The sequence below is a fragment of the Physeter macrocephalus genome, chromosome 12, assembly GCF_002837175.3.
Source record: "Physeter macrocephalus isolate SW-GA chromosome 12, ASM283717v5, whole genome shotgun sequence".
Taxonomy (NCBI): Eukaryota; Metazoa; Chordata; class Mammalia; order Artiodactyla; family Physeteridae; genus Physeter; species Physeter macrocephalus.
The window spans coordinates 71,324,113-71,343,853 of NC_041225.1; the positions used below are offsets into that span (position 1 = coordinate 71,324,113).

Consider the following 19,741-nt stretch of genomic DNA (forward strand, 5'->3'; position numbering starts at 1 on the left):
GTGTTCAAAGAAAGCAACAACTGTTCTTCAAATTCTACAGAAGAACTTAATCTAACTTCTTTAGTCTGTGAAATGTCAGAACAGCCTGGACAAAGAAAACTTAAGACCATTTTTTAAAGTTGGGGGAATTTCTTGGTATGATGTTGAAGGAAATGTTACTTCTGTACTATTCCTGACACAAAGAAATAACCTGAATTGAATCATGAGGTAACATCAGACAAATCCAAATTTTCGGATACTGCAACAGAAAGTTTTCATTTTTGTCTTGGGTAACAAGGGGATTACTGGGACAACGGATAAAATCTGAATTAGGACTGTAGTTAGATAGCAGTATTGTAAAAATGTTATTTAATTTCCTGACTTTGACAACTGTACAGTGGTAATGTAGAGTTTTAGTAGATAGACACCGAAGCAAATAGGGGTAAAGGAGCACTGTGACATCATTTCCATACCTTTTTCTTCAATGATTCAGAAAAAATTAATTATATATTTATGTATGCAAATATGTATATACAAATACAAGCAAAGAAAGACAATGATAATGCAAATGAGAAATAAAGTATTAACAATTGGGAAATCTGGGTAAAGTGTATATGGGAGTTCTTTGTACTATTGTAATTACTTCAAAATAAAAAGTTAAAAATTGACACAATTTTAAGAAATAAAATGTGATATGTTCAATACAAAATGCTGAACAGTCAACCCATAGAGATTAGCTTATGTATTTATTTTAAATTTCTTTTTATGGTAAATTTTGCTCTCCAGAATTATTCTGAAGCAAATCCCATGTATACAATTCTAGAAATAATTTAGTAAAAAATGAAATAACCCTAAGGCTAATATCATATCTATAGAAATTAACATAAGAATTTATTTCTAAGTGAAAAATACACTGAAAATACCTGCCAAAATAAGTAGTTCAGCAGTAACTGTATTACTTATCCAGTCAGATTTTAAAAGGAGTTTTACTGAATGTTTCAAAGGTCATTAGCATAAAAATGTTTGAAATCTGTAGCACAGCAATTATTGCTAAACCTATCTTTCCAGCTTGGATAGAAATAATGACTATAGTAAAAAAAGTTAATATTGTTATTTCCTTGTGTCTCAACACATATTTTAATACTGTAATCCATGTTCCTAAAACCAAATCTGCTCCCACAGTACCAGAAAGAAAAGTTTGAACGCTGTGCATTTAAAACAGCATCAAAATATCAACTGCCCACTGAATACACAGGTAAGTTATTTCTTCTTTCTTTTAAACATTACTACCAACTCAGTAAAGAATTCAGCATGTAGAATCCTTAATTTTGGAAATTTAAAAAAAAGTAATTTATCTTCATTTGTGACCTAACAATTATTTTGAGGCAACAAAAATTTTAAATTGGAAAATTGTTAGACCTCAGAAAATTCAGGGAAATGAAAGACCTTGAAGACTGTGACTACAAGAAAAAGAGAAATTAAAAAGGGACTTTTCATTGTTAACGATCAGTAACTGCTTCCCCATGTCTCATGCATCAACTAAATGTAAACAAGAACATTTTTCTAATGAAAACAGAAATAAAAGCTGTAAAAGTTAAGAATTCTAAGCTAGTAAATTATTATTCTCATAGTCTGAGAGATTTTATGATGAATGCTCTTAATCCCACACATCACTAAGGATGAAGCAATAGAAGTATTAATTTCAAAGTTATCTTTTGTAAAGTATGGCACTAAGATAAGAATTTCAACAGTGAGATTATAAACTGATTAATAAACTAGGTATTTATTTCTTTAAAGTCAGATTTAGCATCATTTGGGTTTTTTAAACTTTAAAATATACTTAACACAAAATATTTCTTCTATTTCTTTTCTACTGCCTAAATAATAGCATTAGCCCAAACCGGTTCTAAAATAAAATTGCTTTTAAAAAAAACACTGGAAATATCTAACAGATAGAACATAAAAATCTAAGTGGACATTAGTAAAAAATAAAACATATAAAACTATAGTTTAATTCAATAGTAACAAAAACATAACAGAATCAAATAACATTGGGAATCTAAACCTTCTTTAAGAAGGGACATAATTGTATTTCAGTTATTTTCTACTTAACACTAACATATTTAATTTAAGGGTACTTCAATTACAGCTATATGTTCATTTTGTCTTTAAATAGAAATTAAGGGGAAAGTATAAATATTTTTGTAGTGGGAAAACACAACATTGGTTTCATTATTAAATGTTCATCCCCACTAAAAAAATAGACACATTTGAATCAGTAAAAGCAACTTCTTAGTTACACTAGATAAGTGCCTGACCTAAGGGTTTAGAATTACATTTCATTAATACTTGAAACTTTTTTTAAAACCAAGAATTAAGAATTTGATTCATTAAATCTATTTATCTCAGTAATAGTTGGAATGCATTTTTTTTTTTTTTTTACAATAAACAAATCAACTGCCACATATTCTGGCCTTGCCAAAGTCACAACTGATCAGAAACCTATTATTATTCTTCATAAACAGTTAAAATTATGGTTATGACTTTTCTCTCAACATTCTGCAAACACTATTTTATAGGTAATTCATATAGAACCAGAGCATTATCACTTACGTCATCACTCTGCTGGGCTTCCTGCATTACAAATTCTCGGACCATGGATGGACTAAACTCTACTAGATAAGAAAATATATCTGTAGCAGCTGATCTGACTTGCAAATCATCCATGCCCTGATAAAAGGAAAATCAGGTTACTTAGAGACTGTGAACAAAAGTTATGCCTGCGTTCCCCCTTTTTCTCCCAAATCTATGCCAAACAAATTTTTGGATTTAGACATGGTACTGGAATCAAAACATATAATCTCTCCCATCCTTTTCTTTTACAAATATTAAAAACTTTAGGCAGCTCAATGATTAGTTTCTGCCAGTTTTTGTCTTTACCACCACAAAAATAAATATTCAGAGAATTTAAATAGAATCAGCACAGGATTATAAAGCACTGCTTTACAAATGTTGCAAAAAAATTTGGGGGATGGGAGGGAGGATTCTTGATTTAAATATATGTAAAAATGTGAATGAGGTCTCCTAGTTAAGGCTTCAAAACTTTCCAAAAGCTGTCTTTGGTCCTGTTTGCCAGTTACGCCTTAGTAACTGATTCTCCCTTTTATGACTCTCCTAATAGAGGGTGATTTTGAAAACAATCTGGGTATTTTCACTCTTTTCCGTAACTTAGTTTTCTAAGGTAGTGATCTTGAATGCTTTTTCCCTATCAGTACATGAAGGATACATGACTCAAAAGATAAAAATCTCCAGGTGATTCTGAAAACATTCCCTAACTTATTAGCAGTTCTCAAAGTGTGGCCCAGGGAACCCTGGAGAGGGGTCTCACACACTGAAAAGAGGGGTTATAACACCCTTTTCAAAATTGCATGAGATTAAAATTATTTTCATAATATTATTTATTATGAAAATAAATATTAAGGCATTATTGGCCTTTTTCACTCCCAGTCTATCACTAGTGGGGTTTTCCAGAGGCTACAAGATGTAATATCGTAACAGATTAAATGCAGATGCTGCTATGAGAATCTAGCTATCTTCTATTAAACCAGGCACTAAAGGGATTGGCAAAAAATGTGAAACAATGCCACTTGTCTCACTAAAATTTTTTTGTTTTGGAAAAGTTATTTTTTCATGAAAGTTATATTAGTTATCTTAACATATAATGGGTTAATTATTATCATTTTAAAATGAGTTAATAAATACTTAAAAATTTTCTCCGTTTTAATTTTTCATACAATAAATGCCAATGGATAAAGCTCATATAAACAAAAGTATGAGAGAGAATCACTCCCTTAACCCCATATTGCAGCACAAGCCCCCTTGGTCCAGTCTGCCCTTCTCCCATTCACTGGTCTAAAAAGGAAAGGGATTTATTAGTTTCTATGAAACATACTTAATTTTGTTATAGAAGAGATAACAGTCTCGTAAAACCATGTGGGATTTTTATTTACTTGAAGCCGTATTATATGAATCACATGTTAATATTACAAATTTAAGTTAATAAAAATCTGAAGAGGTTTTATGACTCACTACCAAATGAATCATAACCTAAAATTACAAAATTCAATATGCATTACAATAAAAAATTATTTCCCATCCACAATATAAATCTATTACAAATTCGCAATTTCTAAAACATGAAAAGAAGCTATATAATTACCATTACAATTTCAAGAGCAGGAAGAATCCCCAACTTTGCCAAAGTTTTGAAAAATGCATCCCTGTTTTGAGGTTGTAATGTCTGAGAAAATGCACAAAATTCCTTGAAAAAATTAACCTGTAATGTTAGAAAGAATAATGAGAAGTTGACACACATTAAAAGTAACTCTGGGGCAAACTGTAATGTGATCTACCACAGTGTGGAATTAACCTTCTCAGGGACCTAGAGTTTTTAGGGTATCCTGGCTCCTCAAAACCTAAAGAACATAGAAACCATGCTATAATAAATGGTGGCTGGGTTTTCAGGGAGCACTCATAAAGCACAATTCAATTTTTAAGAATTGTAAGGAACATCAGAGATTTCCTACGATAAAGGGCTAATTTTATAACTGAGAAATAACTATATCAAAGATGACGTGGCTGATTTTAAGTCAGCAATCTTTCATTACTTCTTTAGTATCTGATTATAAGGTTTGAAAAACTGGCAAACTGCTGGTAAACAGCAATCACCATTCTCTTTCCCCAAAGAATGGTTTATATCTCAAAAAAGTGATTACCAACACATTCTAAAGAAGAAAAACACTTCCAAGAACCAATTCATCATTCGTTTATTCAAGAAGGATTCTCCTACCTCTTGTTTAACAAAACAAAAAAAGCATCTCAATAATGTATCTACAACCATAAAACTGTATGAGTTTGTAGTTCTGTCCGAACATAAACCACGTATTGATTTTGTAATTTATAAGGCACATATTCCCTCACTGGGGGGAATAAAACCACATCAAAATATCTCTAAAAACTTCTAAGATATACAAAACAATAAGTTTTAGAAACTCTGCAAATAATCATTTTATAGTATAATTTAAATACAGGTGACCCTTGAACAACACAGGGGTTGGGGTGCCCGCCCTCCACTAAGTCAAAAACCTGTGTGTTAACTCTATAGTAGGCCCTCCATATCTGTGGTTCCGCATCCAACCCTGGACCATGTAGTTCTGTAGTATTTACTATTGAAAAAAATCTGTGTCTAAGTGGAACCTGCAGTTCAAACCCACGTTGCTCAAGGGTCATCTGTTTTTATCTTTCATACTAATTACAAAAATTTTTCTCTTAAATTAACAAGTTCAGTATTAAAAGCTGTGTATGCCAAAAGAGTAAGTGCTCTTTAAGGGTGTGAATTTCAGTAATAAATAACCTACCAATTCACGTCGTTTATTATCATCTGTGGCCTCATCTGTTAATTGTGCAAAAACTTCAGACAAAAACTTCTCATCTTCCTACATGAGAAAAAATAATTACTATGAATTTAATAAAAGTATAAAGTTATACTCATTTATTTGACTTCACAAACTATAATAAAAGTAGCTGAAAACCTAAGAGCAATTCCATTACAAAACCTAAAATTCCAGGTATATTCATATAATAACTTTCAAAATTTGACTACACCATTCAATATTAGTTAGACATATTAATACCTTGTTTAATCAGAAACCTCAACTATAAACTCTTTGAAAAACAAAAAATAGGTATTATAGAGGTCATGCATGAAAACTCTATTTACCTTAACCGAGAGCTTCTCTAGCTCCCTTTCAGGGTCTATTTATTTATGCTTAATTTAAACATAATTCAAACAAGTTTGAAGATCGCATTATTAGTCCACAGTGGATTAGAAAAATGAGAGTTACAAACACGGCAATAAAGAACACTGAATTCTGGCAGTGATAAGATTATAAAGGTTAACTGTGATTATCTTTTGGTGATGGATTATGCGTGATTTTCTTTTTTGCTCATCTGTATTTTCCAATTTTCTATAATAAATATGGACAACTAAGTTACAAAGGAAAAACTGACATGAAAATTCAAATTCACTTTAGAGAAGATTTCCATCAAAACGTGCTGAAAGAAAGTTATGCTTTTAAGTTTCAGTACTGTTCAAAATTCACTTTTATGAAATATAATTTGAATAATTTTAATTAAAATAGCAAAACCTAAAAATATTTGTAATAGTGATAACTGCATGGTTGATAATAAAATCAAAGCATGACATATAAAGGATATAGCTAATATACCTGCCCTTTTTCTTACTGTAAATCATCCATGAAGTGGTATCAATCCCTTAAGGCCTTTCTGAAATAAGGTAGAGCATATATGAAAAAATGAATGAAAAGCACTAGGTATGATCATGGAAAATATAACATGCTCTCCCGCTAAACATCCTTTGGAGCTATTCAAAGACACATCACTGACAGATAACCCCTTTTTTGACTCAGAATAGTGTTCGTTTTGTTATTTAGTTGACTCCTTTTGGATCTTATGTATGGAGGCCTGAATCATCTACCTTCTGAGAGTTCAACTACATAAAAAAATCTTTACTTATCCCTCAAATCACTTTTTCATCTCAGTATTTTAGGTTTTGTTGAATAAGCACATATTTACCTCAACTTATACCTTTTATAAATTTTTATCTTCTTGCACCTCTCCCAGATTAAATCTTCCTTTCCCGTCTAAAGATTTTTAACTTTTTCAGAATCTTTTCGTAGGAAAATAGTTCCAGTTCTTTGATAAATGCAATTTCCCATTTAAATTCTTCTTATATGACTCATTATTTGTTTGCTGATGGCTAGAACTGCATAAAGTATTACAGAAGCAATTTCAAGTATTACAGTCTGCTAGGAGAATGCTTTCCGATTCCTAGTATATTTTTTTTCTGATCTCTAACATTATTATTATTATTATTATTTTTTGCGGTATGCGGGCCTCTCGCTGTTGTGGCCTCTCCCGTTGTGGAGCAAAGGCTCTGGAGGCGCAGGCTCAGCGGCCATGGCTCACAGGCCCAGCCGCCCTGTGGCATGTGGGATCCTCCCGGACCGGGGCACAAACCCGTGTCCCCTGCATTAGCAGGCGGACTCTCAACCACTGCGCCACCAGGGAAGCCCCTCTAACATTATTTTTGATTTATTCTACACAAGCACTCTGTTCCAATGTATTAAGGAAGCAATGATTGGTAGCTTAAAGCCTATCATAAATATAGCTGGAAAATTTCCCCTAAATTCCTGGTTCTTCAGGTAATTAGTTTCTTTAGATCACTTTAGTTTTTCTTTTCTATTTCAAGAGCTTTTAATAAATCATAATTATTTTAAGTCAAATTGTGCATGTTTACTATTTTGGATAACAAAACCTTAAAGGGAAAAGAGGAGCTGCTCCTAAAAAGTCTGAAATCGAACTTTTTTCTTTGCGATGATGTAAAAATGGGCACACACACAAAACCAAAATCCCAAACCTAGGACCCATGCAACATTAAAAATTCTAAAAGGATCACATAGACACAGAAATTTAAAATTAGATGAGGCTTTCAGAGAGTACCTAAAGATTGCCTAATCTAATTTTAAAAGTCCATCCCAAAGAATGGACTTATCAGAAGCTAGCTAGTGATAAAGATGGATTTAGAATCCTGGTCTCCTGCATAATGAAGTTCTGTCACTCCCACAACAGAAAATATACAGGATAGATTCCTAAGTAGGAATCAAACCAAAGCAAAATATACACACAAACTAGAATGGGCCAAGTCCAGTATGATAAAATTTAATATGTTAAATCCTACACTTGAGTCCAAAAACCTCTAAAACAAAACCATATTATTGCAAAGTTGTTTTCTTAATGGAGTTAGAAGATTTTACATATTAAATTAATGGGATGAAAAGTTACAAATTTCTCTTTCAGCACTGAAATCTTCCAAAATATGTCAAAAAATAACTAAACCACTGATCCCACTGGGTTTGTTTTTCACCCAACTCTTATCTATGGAATAGTGAAAATTTATGTTAACATGCTAAAATGTCAACATTTGAGATACCCGTCCTTAATCATTTCTAGTGCAGGGAGAAGTTAAAACTTCTTGTTCTGAAAAGGATCTTAACTCTACAGCTGTCTGTGTGGAAATAACCTCAATTTACTGGCTTTTTGGAATTTAATTTATAAAACATTTTAAAGTATATTTCTCAATTCTGGACACAAGGGATTTTGATCTGCAATTAGGTAGAAAATTCAGGTTAACTAAAATCTTATCTCCCTATCATGGTTACGATAATCTCACCGTGTATTAGAGTACATACTAGGAGTGACCACCCTAACTGCTTTCATATAATTTCTCAGTTAATTAACCTAATTTAGGCTAGGAGTTATCTATGTAGTTTTATACTACCTCATTTTGGTCAAGTTAGATAAAATTCTTACATTTTTACTTGCCCTATGTAACTAATGCAACAACAGGTTAATACTTATTTAAGAAGCTACAGATATGCATACTAGTTAGCCACATGGGTATGTGGAAACATCTAATGCCTGCAGAGAAATCTCAGAGATGGGCTTTAGGAAATGAGCCTTTAGAGGCCAATGGCCATAATCTTGCTTCCTTCTCACACACTGTTGAAAACAGAATTCAGAATCATGGCTGGCACAGAGGTAACGAAGTGGTAAACCTTAAGTAAACAACAGGTAGCTCACGGTATCTGGCTATTTCATAAAATGCCTCTCATGGACCAGAAATGAGTAAAACTTGGTTTATATAACTTTCACAAATAGACCACCTATGACAGAATGTATGACATAGAAAGTTATAAATATTTACAGATCAGTTTGCATAATTTATTTTCAAAACATAAAAAGCATTATGATTTACTATTATGGATTTGGCAACTCTTCTGAAGTCAAAAGCAGTCATTTGAAAGCGACACTTGAGCTTCTGTCACTGGGTCCTTTTTATCAACTACACTGACTGTGGGTTTATTTCCAGTCTGCTGAGACTATAACTTTTTCTGTCAGCAAGTGAAATGGCACCCTGAATTGTACAGTATGGTTTTAAAAAGTGAGTCTCATGTATTATAAATGGAACCTAATGTGTAAGTCCAACTTGCCTCACACTTATTACTGTGGAATAATGAAAAACTGCCTGGTGAAAGAATGATCTGGGAAGTAAACCCTATACAAATGTAAAGTTATAATAGTGAATAATTGTTGGAAGTATCAAGAAATGGAATCTCAGAGCTAAGTACTAAGACAGACATTCTTAACTTTTTGGTCTTAGGACCCCTTCAAACACTTAAAAACTAATGAGGACCCCGAAGAGCTTTTATTATGTGGGTTATATTTATCAGTATTTACCATAATTAAAACTGAGATGCTTAAAAACATTAATTTTCATAAAAAAATAAGCTATTATGTTTGTATAAATATTTTTTATGACAAACAACTGTATCATCCAAAATCATAAACATTTAGAAAGAAGAGTGGCTTTGTTTTACATTTTTGCAAATCTCTTTAATGTTTGGCTTAACAGAAGACAGCTAGATTCTCACATCTCCTTCAGCATTCAATCTGTTGTGATATGTTGTTTTGGTTGAAGTATATGAAGAAAATACAGCCTCACGGTGACAGGAAGTTGGAAAAGGAAAAACTTCACAGACTTCTCTGAAATGGCTTCAGGTACTCCCAGGGGTCCACAGACATTACTTGAGAACCACTAACTACACTAAGTACTATATAGTAGCAGCTCAATAAACTTAGTGACTGATGTGTAAATAACAAAGGCAGTTATGCAGGCAACTGTTAGTATACTATCACAAGTAAAGCAAAATCTTCAAAATCATGCTTACCAAACTGTTAGGGTATAAAGGATTAACGTGATATAAACATGGTATAAAACTCCTACTTTACAACTCAAGGAGAGAGAATAAAATCAACCTCACATAGCAGATAATCTGACTGTAATTTACTGAAAATTAATGAATGTTTCTCAATTCTGGCTGCACATCTGAATTATTTCGGAAGCTTTAAGCACTCACACATATCCTCAATAATAACTAGGTCTCACAAAATGGAATAAAAAATATTTAAAAAAACAGCTGCCTCTGTTTGGGATGATGAAAAAGTTCTGGAAATGGATAGTGGTGATGGCTGCATAACACTGTGAATGTACTTAATGCTATGAATTGTACACTTAAAAATTGTTAAAATTTTGAATTTTATGTCATGTATGCTCTACCACAATTTTCTAAAATGCAAAAAACAAAAAGTTAAAACAAAACCCAGCTGCATGATAGGACATTTAGAAATATAAAAGGTCACATTAAGAAATGATTCTTTTTCAGAAAACTATGAGATAAAGCCCTGTTTTCTATGCTTGATAGTACAATTAAAGTAAACAAATCTTTAAAAACGAAGGAATGAACACCAGCTTAACTATTAAGGGGACTAAATATCTGAAAATAAAATTATGAAGAACACCTCACTTTACTTACCTGCAACATGCTGACTATTTCAACTTTGTTGAAGAAAATAAAAGATGTAAGAGTAGAAAGAAAATTCTCTTCAAAAACTGATGGTGTAGGCAAAATGATGTCCTGAATGTACTGTACCCTGTAAGTCTGATGTATTTTTTGTCTTAGTTCAGAGTCTGTTATTGGTATAACTTCCTTAAACTTTGCAGTTTTGGTCAAGAATTCTCTGTGCCTTTTTGGCTGAGCCAAAGCAGGGTCATATTCAAGGCATCCCACGACATCCATGATACACTCATCAGAAAACATTACCTCAAACAGAGTTGCCTTATTTAGGAATAAGATTCCTCTAATAATTTCATACAAATGATGTAAGCCTTCAGTGTTTTCTAGGTTCTCACAAGCTTGGAACAGCTGCAGTAGTTTTTTAATATAGCCTTCATTTTCCAAGGCCAGAGCCAGCTTTTCCCTACGGATAGGTGAGGAGAGAACTGAGGTAACTAAGTCAGCAATCTCTTCAAGTTTATTGAGTTCACATGTGGGCAGGTCAATCAGATGACTGGTTTCAGGCATTTCTTCAAATCGTTCTTCTTCTGATTCATCAATGAGGTCCTGTGTGACTTCCACTGATGGATCCTTACCTTGAACCTAAAAATATCCAAGTACAGCTGGTTACCTTAAAATACAAAAGAATTCAGAATTTTGGGAATCAAATCACTGATCATTGAATTTTTTTTTAAAATAAATTTCTTTTTTTTGGGCCACGACTCACAGTATGTGGGATCCTAGTTCCCGACCAGGGATTGAACCCCTGCCCCCACTAGACTGCTGGAAGTCCCCTGACTAGTGAATTTAAGTAAAAATCAATACTTTCAAGGAATCAATACTAATACAGTCATTGTTAATTAAAAGTGAAGTCTAGAGGGGGGAAATACAACTAGTTTAGAGTCGGTTATTTGAGTCTTAAGTTACTGACTGCAGATGGTTTCACCTCTAAATTTCCCAACTTACAACTTGAGGTTAACTCTGATCCCTAATAACCTGAATATTTCAGCTAACGTTATGTATGTTTGATATTAAATTATGTAATAACCACTTGCAGTTGTTTATTAAATTCACTCTACCTAGTAGAGTGAATTTTGCAGAAAGTAACTCTTCTGTTGGTCCCCCAAAATTACTATGTATGACAAAGCACCATCACACTGGCTTAACAAGGACACTACTGAGTTCAAACCAAATTAAAACCCAACTCCTTGTATATTCAAGAGTAAGAAAATATGATTTCCTCAAAATACTTTTGAAATTCACTTTTGGAAAAGTATTTGCTTTTGTTCTGAGCCTGAAGCTGATAAACAGACTAATAAATAAAGTCTATTCTTTTAAAAACTGGCATTCATTTAACATCTGTTATAAAGCCTCCAAGTATTATCTAGATAAAAATCACAACATAATGAATAAAGAACTGCTTTATGATTCAGGTTGACTACTTTATGATTCAAGAAAAGCATGACTAACAAATTTTCTATAATGAATTACTCTAACAAAAAATGTTTAGAACTTTACTTTTCATACATTTTTCTAATTCATAATCCAAGAGTGCAATCATCCTCTCTTCTCCACCTTAAAACGTCCCAAATATCCAGAATATCCTAAGCAGAAAGAGTTCCACAAATTTCCAAATCCACCAAAGCAACATATGAAAAAAGAACTAAGAACTCAGAGAAAAAAGTAGATGGATATACTGATGCATACAAGATACTTTTTTTCCCCAGAGGAATGAGAGTATTTCTTTTACTTCTGAGTTCTCTACAGAGTAGCTGGGCTTAGGGAGGATGACACATAAATATAAAAGAAAATATAAGTAACAAGGTCATAAGAACAGTTCAGATAAAATGCCTTGGAAACTCAGAGGAAGGGACATTCCAGCTCTTGGGGTGGGGGTGAGCAGAGAATACAGGGAAGGAATCATAAAAGCAGTGGCATTTCATAAAAAGGAACGAAGCTGGATCATTTGTAGAGACGTAGATGGATCTAGAGACTGTCATACAGAGTGAAGTAAGTCAGAAAGAGAAAAATAAATATCGTATATTAATGCATATATGTGGAATCCAGAAAAATGGTACAGATGAACCAGTCTGCAGGGCAGAAAAAGAAACACAGATGTAGAGAACAAACGTATGGACCCCAAGGGCGGAAAGTGGCAGGGGTGGTGGTGGTGGTGGTGGTGGTATGAACTGGGAGATTGGGATTGACATGTATACACTAATATGTATAGAATAGATAACTAATAAGAACCTGCTGTACAAAAAAATAAAATAGAATTCAAAAAAAGAAAAAAAAGCAGTGGCATCTGAGATTTTAAGTGGACCTTCAAAGATAGGTAAGATTCTGAGGGGAGATAAAGGTATTCAAAGTGCAAGGGGAAGAGCACAGAGCCAGAGAAATGGAAATATGTGACATGCATATGGCAAACAGCAAAAATGGAAATGTAGACTCTAGCCAGATCATGAAAAGTCAAGCTAAAACACCTGCATTACTGTTCAGGGAAGTGAATGTGCAGCACTGTCCTTTAGAAAATTAACCTGGCATCAGCTGCATGAGACAAATTTGAAAATATAGATAAATTAGGGTGTTAATCCAAAGGCTACATGAACAACTGAATTTGGATAGTGATGTTGGGACAGATATGGGATAGCTACAAAAGAGAGAAGGAAACACAATGACCCTATAGTTTTAAACCCATCATTGGGAAGATTATGGCTTCTTTAACAAAAACTGGCAATGTGGGAGAGGAATGTTAGTAAGAGTTCAGTTTTATTAAGTTTGAGGTGTTTGAATATCCAGCTGGCAATTAAATCTGTGGGCCTACTACTCTGGAAAAAGAATAGGACAGAAGATAGAGATGTGGTATTAGGGTAACAGTTAAAGCCAGAAGACTCTGACACTAACCAGAGAAAAGAGAAAACATAGTGTGAAGGGAAGGAAGAAGAATCAGAGGTTACAAAGAACAAATAAGAGGAAACCAGGAGTTAACTTACACTTCAAATGAACATAGTTTGCATATGTTTAAGAATAAAAGCACAGCTCCAGAACCATGCATGTAACCACTAGGTTACAGCATGTTTATTTCTTTATTATCTAGTATTATCCCTTACAAGCTTCCTGGATTCATCCTGAATGTAACCCTGACTGATCTGATCTGTCAATAGCACATAAACCCAAGTGTCTACCTGGATGACAAAGTGCTGTCCACCAGATATTTCTGGTTCTCTCCCTTTTGTGGCACGTGACTTCATTGCTTCCATGAAGTTACATGTAGCTCTGTGACTTGCTTTGGCCAATAAAATGTGAGCAAAAGTGCCATGTATAACTTCTGGGAAGAGCTTTCAAAAACCAGTGCTCTGATTTGCCACCTTTCTTTCCCACTCTGCAATAATCATGGAAGTATTAAAATGAATTCTCTATCAACTTGGGTCCCTGAGAGGCTCTGCTGAGCACAGCCCCTTCCTCTCCAATACTGGTCAAACAGCATTAAGGGGGCTTCCCTGGTGGTGCAGTGGTTAAGAATCCGCCTGCCAATGCAGGGGACATGGGTTCGAGCCCTGGTTCGGGAAGATCCTACATGCCGCGGAGCAACTAAGCCCGTGCGCCACAACTACTGAGCCTGCGCTCTAGAGCCCACGAGTCACAACTACTGAGCCCACGCGCCACAACTACTGAAACCCATGCGCCTAAAGCCCATGCTCCGCAACAAGAGAAGCCACTGCAATGAGAAGCCCGCACGCTGCAACCAAGAGTAACCCCCGCTCGCTGCAGCTAGAAAAAGCCCCCGTGCAGCAACGAAGACCCAACGCAGCCAAAAAGGGAGATTGGGATTGACATGTATACACTAATATGTATAGAATAGATAACTAATAAGAACCTGCTGTACAAAAAAATAAAATAGAATTCAAAAAAAGAAAAAAAAGCAGTGGCATCTGAGATTTTAAGTGGACCTTCAAAGATAGGTAAGATTCTGAGGGGAGATAAAGGTATTCAAAGTGCAAGGGGAAGAGCACAGAGCCAGAGAAATGGAAATATGTGACATGCATATGGCAAACAGCAAAAATGGAAATGTAGACTCTAGCCAGATCATGAAAAGTCAAGCTAAAACACCTGCATTACTGTTCAGGGAAGTGAATGTGCAGCACTGTCCTTTAGAAAATTAACCTGGCATCAGCTGCATGAGACAAATTTGAAAATATAGATAAATTAGGGTGTTAATCCAAAGGCTACATGAACAACTGAATTTGGATAGTGATGTTGGGACAGATATGGGATAGCTACAAAAGAGAGAAGGAAACACAATGACCCTATAGTTTTAAACCCATCATTGGGAAGATTATGGCTTCTTTAACAAAAACTGGCAATGTGGGAGAGGAATGTTAGTAAGAGTTCAGTTTTATTAAGTTTGAGGTGTTTGAATATCCAGCTGGCAATTAAATCTGTGGGCCTACTACTCTGGAAAAAGAATAGGACAGAAGATAGAGATGTGGTATTAGGGTAACAGTTAAAGCCAGAAGACTCTGACACTAACCAGAGAAAAGAGAAAACATAGTGTGAAGGGAAGGAAGAAGAATCAGAGGTTACAAAGAACAAATAAGAGGAAACCAGGAGTTAACTTACACTTCAAATGAACATAGTTTGCATATGTTTAAGAATAAAAGCACAGCTCCAGAACCATGCATGTAACCACTAGGTTACAGCATGTTTATTTCTTTATTATCTAGTATTATCCCTTACAAGCTTCCTGGATTCATCCTGAATGTAACCCTGACTGATCTGATCTGTCAATAGCACATAAACCCAAGTGTCTACCTGGATGACAAAGTGCTGTCCACCAGATATTTCTGGTTCTCTCCCTTTTGTGGCACGTGACTTCATTGCTTCCATGAAGTTACATGTAGCTCTGTGACTTGCTTTGGCCAATAAAATGTGAGCAAAAGTGCCATGTATAACTTCTGGGAAGAGCTTTCAAAAACCAGTGCTCTGATTTGCCACCTTTCTTTCCCACTCTGCAATAATCATGGAAGTATTAAAATGAATTCTCTATCAACTTGGGTCCCTGAGAGGCTCTGCTGAGCACAGCCCCTTCCTCTCCAATACTGGTCAAACAGCATTAAGGGGGCTTCCCTGGTGGTGCAGTGGTTAAGAATCCGCCTGCCAATGCAGGGGACATGGGTTCGAGCCCTGGTTCGGGAAGATCCTACATGCCGCGGAGCAACTAAGCCCGTGCGCCACAACTACTGAGCCTGCGCTCTAGAGCCCACGAGTCACAACTACTGAGCCCACGCGCCACAACTACTGAAACCCATGCGCCTAAAGCCCATGCTCCGCAACAAGAGAAGCCACTGCAATGAGAAGCCCGCACGCTGCAACCAAGAGTAACCCCCGCTCGCTGCAGCTAGAAAAAGCCCCCGTGCAGCAACGAAGACCCAACGCAGCCAAAAATAAATAAATTAAAAGAAAACAGCGTTAAGGAAAAAACCAAACTTTTGTTGTGATAAGGTTCATGGTAAGTCCACACTATCAGTAGGCTTCTCAATGAAAATTTCTCTTTTCCACACTCCTATCCTAGTCCCTTATAGCTACTGTTTTAATTTTTTTCCCCTTTTCAAGGGTCAAACACTATTACTTTCCCCTTTAAGTCTCATAAGAGAGAACTTTTTCCCTTTGGGAAAAAAAGAGGCCATCAGTACTCAACTTCCTCCAACATTCTTCTTTTCCATCTCACAACTTATCTTCATCCAATTCCTTCATCTGTTTCAAAGAAAATGTCTCTACCATTTTCTGAGGTTAGAACTTCCATATGTACTTCTAATTTTATGCTAAGAGCTCAATATGTATCAATTATCTCAGCTCTTTTTAAAAAAATTAATTAATTAATTAATTAATTTGGTTGTGCTGGGTCTTAGTTGCCAGCAGGTAGGCTCCTTAGTTATGGCACGTGGGCTCCTTAGTTGTGGCACACAAACTCTTAGTTGCAGCATGCATGCGGGACCTAGTTCCCTGACCAGGGATCGAACCCAGGGCCCCTGCACTGGGAGTGCAGAGACTTAACCACTGTGCCACCAGGGAAGTCCCTTAGCCCTTGTTCTTGTAATTTCTCTCCCCCCAATGATTCTTTTGTTCTATCATTCACCATTCCCCTTAAGATACTTATTGCTCTTTGAGCTGTCAATCTTTTTCAGAGAGGAGTTCTATTTTCTTATTATAAGGGGTTAAGAAATGAAAAAGAAATAGGTTTTTTTTATTGAAATTGTTCTTTCAAAGGTCAGCAATGACCTCCCAGAATTAAAAAGTAAAACACAACGTATGGTTCTGTTGAATACCACACAGTAGCTGGGAGCAATAAACTAAATGTATACTCAGCAACATGGCCAGATCTTAAAAGTACAGTACTGAGTTGTGCAGTAAAAAATTAACCTTGCTAGACCAGCAGAGTGGCCAAACCTAACATTCCTTTCGAAGGCGGAAAAGTTTGCATAAAAATCAATGACAAATGGGGAGGAGAAATGGTAACAGAGGGCAAAGGAATAAATAAATAGGTAATGTAATGAAGGAAATCCAATATTAACACTGGTGCCTTACGAAAAGCTCAGAGTAAGAGATGATATTCTCTTAGCTCAACTGTAACAGATGCCTGGAAGGGTGAAGCCATATGTTTCCCAAGTCTACCACTGCTCCTGGGACTCAATAAGGTTGAATGGAAGTCTGTAAGTCTACTTGATAGAGCTGACACCACCCTGGGAGACACTGTCATACAACACGATGAACTGGACCAATTATTAATGACTGAGTGGGATTCTTGTAACGTGCCAGTATCTACTGACTCTTACTTTTTTCAGGTTACATCTACTACCATACCGCAATATGGTATAACATTGTCACTGTTGATCCAACTACCTCATGTACATAAGCCTTATGATAATATTGATATTATGATCAAATGTATGAGGAAACTGAATTAAAGCCTCCTCAGCATGTAATGTTGATAGAAAATGACTGGCATGAGGAATAAGTGGACTTACTAACTGTTAACCATCAGCTAATTTCTACACTAAAGAGTTCTCTACGAGTTTACCATAAGGTACAAACTGTGGTAGATCAAGGAGGGTAATGAGCAGTCAAAATAGTGCAAAAATATAAAAAGTAAATCATGGCTTTATAGGACAGAATAGTTGTTTCTTTAAATCTACTCCTAGCCCAGACTGACTCCTCCAAATGTTATGCATATTCATACTGATACTATTGCTCTGTCATATAAATGCTACACTAAGTGTAGATGCTTAGACAAATATGACCATTTTGCTGTAAGAGTCTTGGCCAAGGGTGGCCTTTGCAGTAAAGGACTAATCTTCCCCAAAGAAAGGTTTGGACCTTGCCTAACTCCTGAGAGTCAACCTCTAAGCACTCTGAATATCCTATCTGTTGGGAGTATTTTTGTTTACCTGGGGACCTTGGGCTATGCTGGACAGTCCACATACATGTGTGGATAACTGGATGGTTTATGGAGGAGATCTTGGGCCACACAATATCAGCTCAACCTCTGGGAGTGCTGGAAACTAGAGTCAGCCACATGGGTAGTCAGCCTGCTTATATGACTAACACCCCAATGAAAATGCTGGGCATAAAGGTTTGGGTAAGCTTCCCTGGTCAGTAATACTCTGTACATGTTGCCACCCATTGTTGCTGTAAGAAGTTAAGTGTTGTCTGCATGACTATTCTGAAAAGAGAAAACTGGATACTGACGCCTGGAACTCTCCTAGACTCTGCCCGATGTGCCTTTTCCCAATGGTAATTTTAACCTGAATCATATCATTGTAATAAACTGCACCATGAATATAATAGCTTTGTGAAGTTCTCTAAGTCTTTCTAGTGAATTAGTGAACCTGTGAGTGGTCTTGGGGACCTCCCGAACTACATGAGTAAAGAGAATAAAAACAAATTTCAGCAAAAAGTTCTAAGACAAAAGTACAAAGTCATTAAGAATATATATATATATATATATATATATATATATATATATATCCAAGAACATATATGAAACAGCATGTGCTGAGGTGTGGGGAGGGGAAAAGTGGGGCAAAGTATAACTGAATATGCTGATCACTGGAACATATTAACCACAATATAAATTAATGTTCTAGCAGACATGTAATTCAACACCCTAGTTCTAAATAAGATGTTTGTCTTCTCTTTCATTCACTCATTCTTCAAATATATACCGAGTACATACACACGTGTGCCAGTTGCCATGCTGGTATTGGAGGGAGAAAACAAAATAAAATATCACATTTCACTAATTTATCATAAAAAAAAGGTTAGTCTTTATATACTGCTACTAATATTCTGAACAGCCTTATAAATATTATGGAAAAGTAATCTTTCATTTTGAAATTATTGCCTTCATTATTTACATGGAACATTTTTCCCCCCATTTCATAGATGAATGAATTCATGGTTCAAGTTTATTGAATCAAGAACAGAACAGCAAGTATTTATGACCTGCATATGTATGTCTGCAATAGAGGTCACTTTTTTTTAGATCTTACACCTCACTTTACAGAAGACTTTGCAAACATAAAATTCAATCTCAATCCTTGGAGAGCACATGAGATAAAAAAGGGTAAAAATGAGGACCTTCTTGCCATCACCATCCACAGGTTTAAAAACAGGCAAAACAAAAAGGTGAAATATTAACAAAACAATTAGGATTATATTCTTATGTATATTGTACAAATTAAAGAAAAATCATATTTACTAATGTTTTCAACTGTTCATCAACTAGAATTCTAATATGTATGTATACTAATAATGCTCTGGCAATACATGATGCATACATAGTCAGATATGAGGTAGGAAAGAAACAAACCATCTACTCCCAGATAAAAGTTTAGTGATCTAGAGCCATATGTCAAATAAGCTTTCTATGGAATGGTAAGATTCTTACTACACTTTCGTAGGCCACTTTATTACGCTGTTTTGCACTGTTATTGGGAGGACCAAGGAAAATAAATGATTGTGGTCAGATCCATAAAACTAACTCAAGAACCTTCAGTGAGGGCTTCCCTGGTGGCGCAGTGGTTGGGAGTCTGCCTGCCAATGCAGGGGACACAGGTTCGAGCCCTGGTCTCGGAAGATCCCACGTGCTGTGGAGCAACTAAGCCCATGTGCCACAACTACTGAGCCTGCGCTCTAGAGCCCACGAGCCACAACTACGGAAGCCCACG

General features: G+C 35.5%; 1 protein-coding gene across 5 annotated transcripts in view; it reads right to left on the minus strand.

Annotated features, from left to right (window-relative positions):
- Window positions 1–19,741, minus strand: part of LOC102974983 (serine/threonine-protein phosphatase 4 regulatory subunit 3B) — a 72,639-nt gene that overhangs the window by 39,171 nt on the left and 13,727 nt on the right. For all 5 annotated transcript variants that reach the window (XM_055089189.1, XM_024118518.3, XM_055089188.1 and 2 more), the window contains exons 4-7: window positions 10,494–11,117; window positions 5,397–5,474; window positions 4,199–4,315; window positions 2,593–2,709 (exon numbers count right to left, since the gene is read on the minus strand). In XM_055089189.1, coding sequence (XP_054945164.1) covers window positions 2,593–2,709; window positions 4,199–4,315; window positions 5,397–5,474; window positions 10,494–11,117 — 936 coding nt within the window. The remainder of the gene's footprint in view (window positions 1–2,592; window positions 2,710–4,198; window positions 4,316–5,396; window positions 5,475–10,493; window positions 11,118–19,741) is intronic.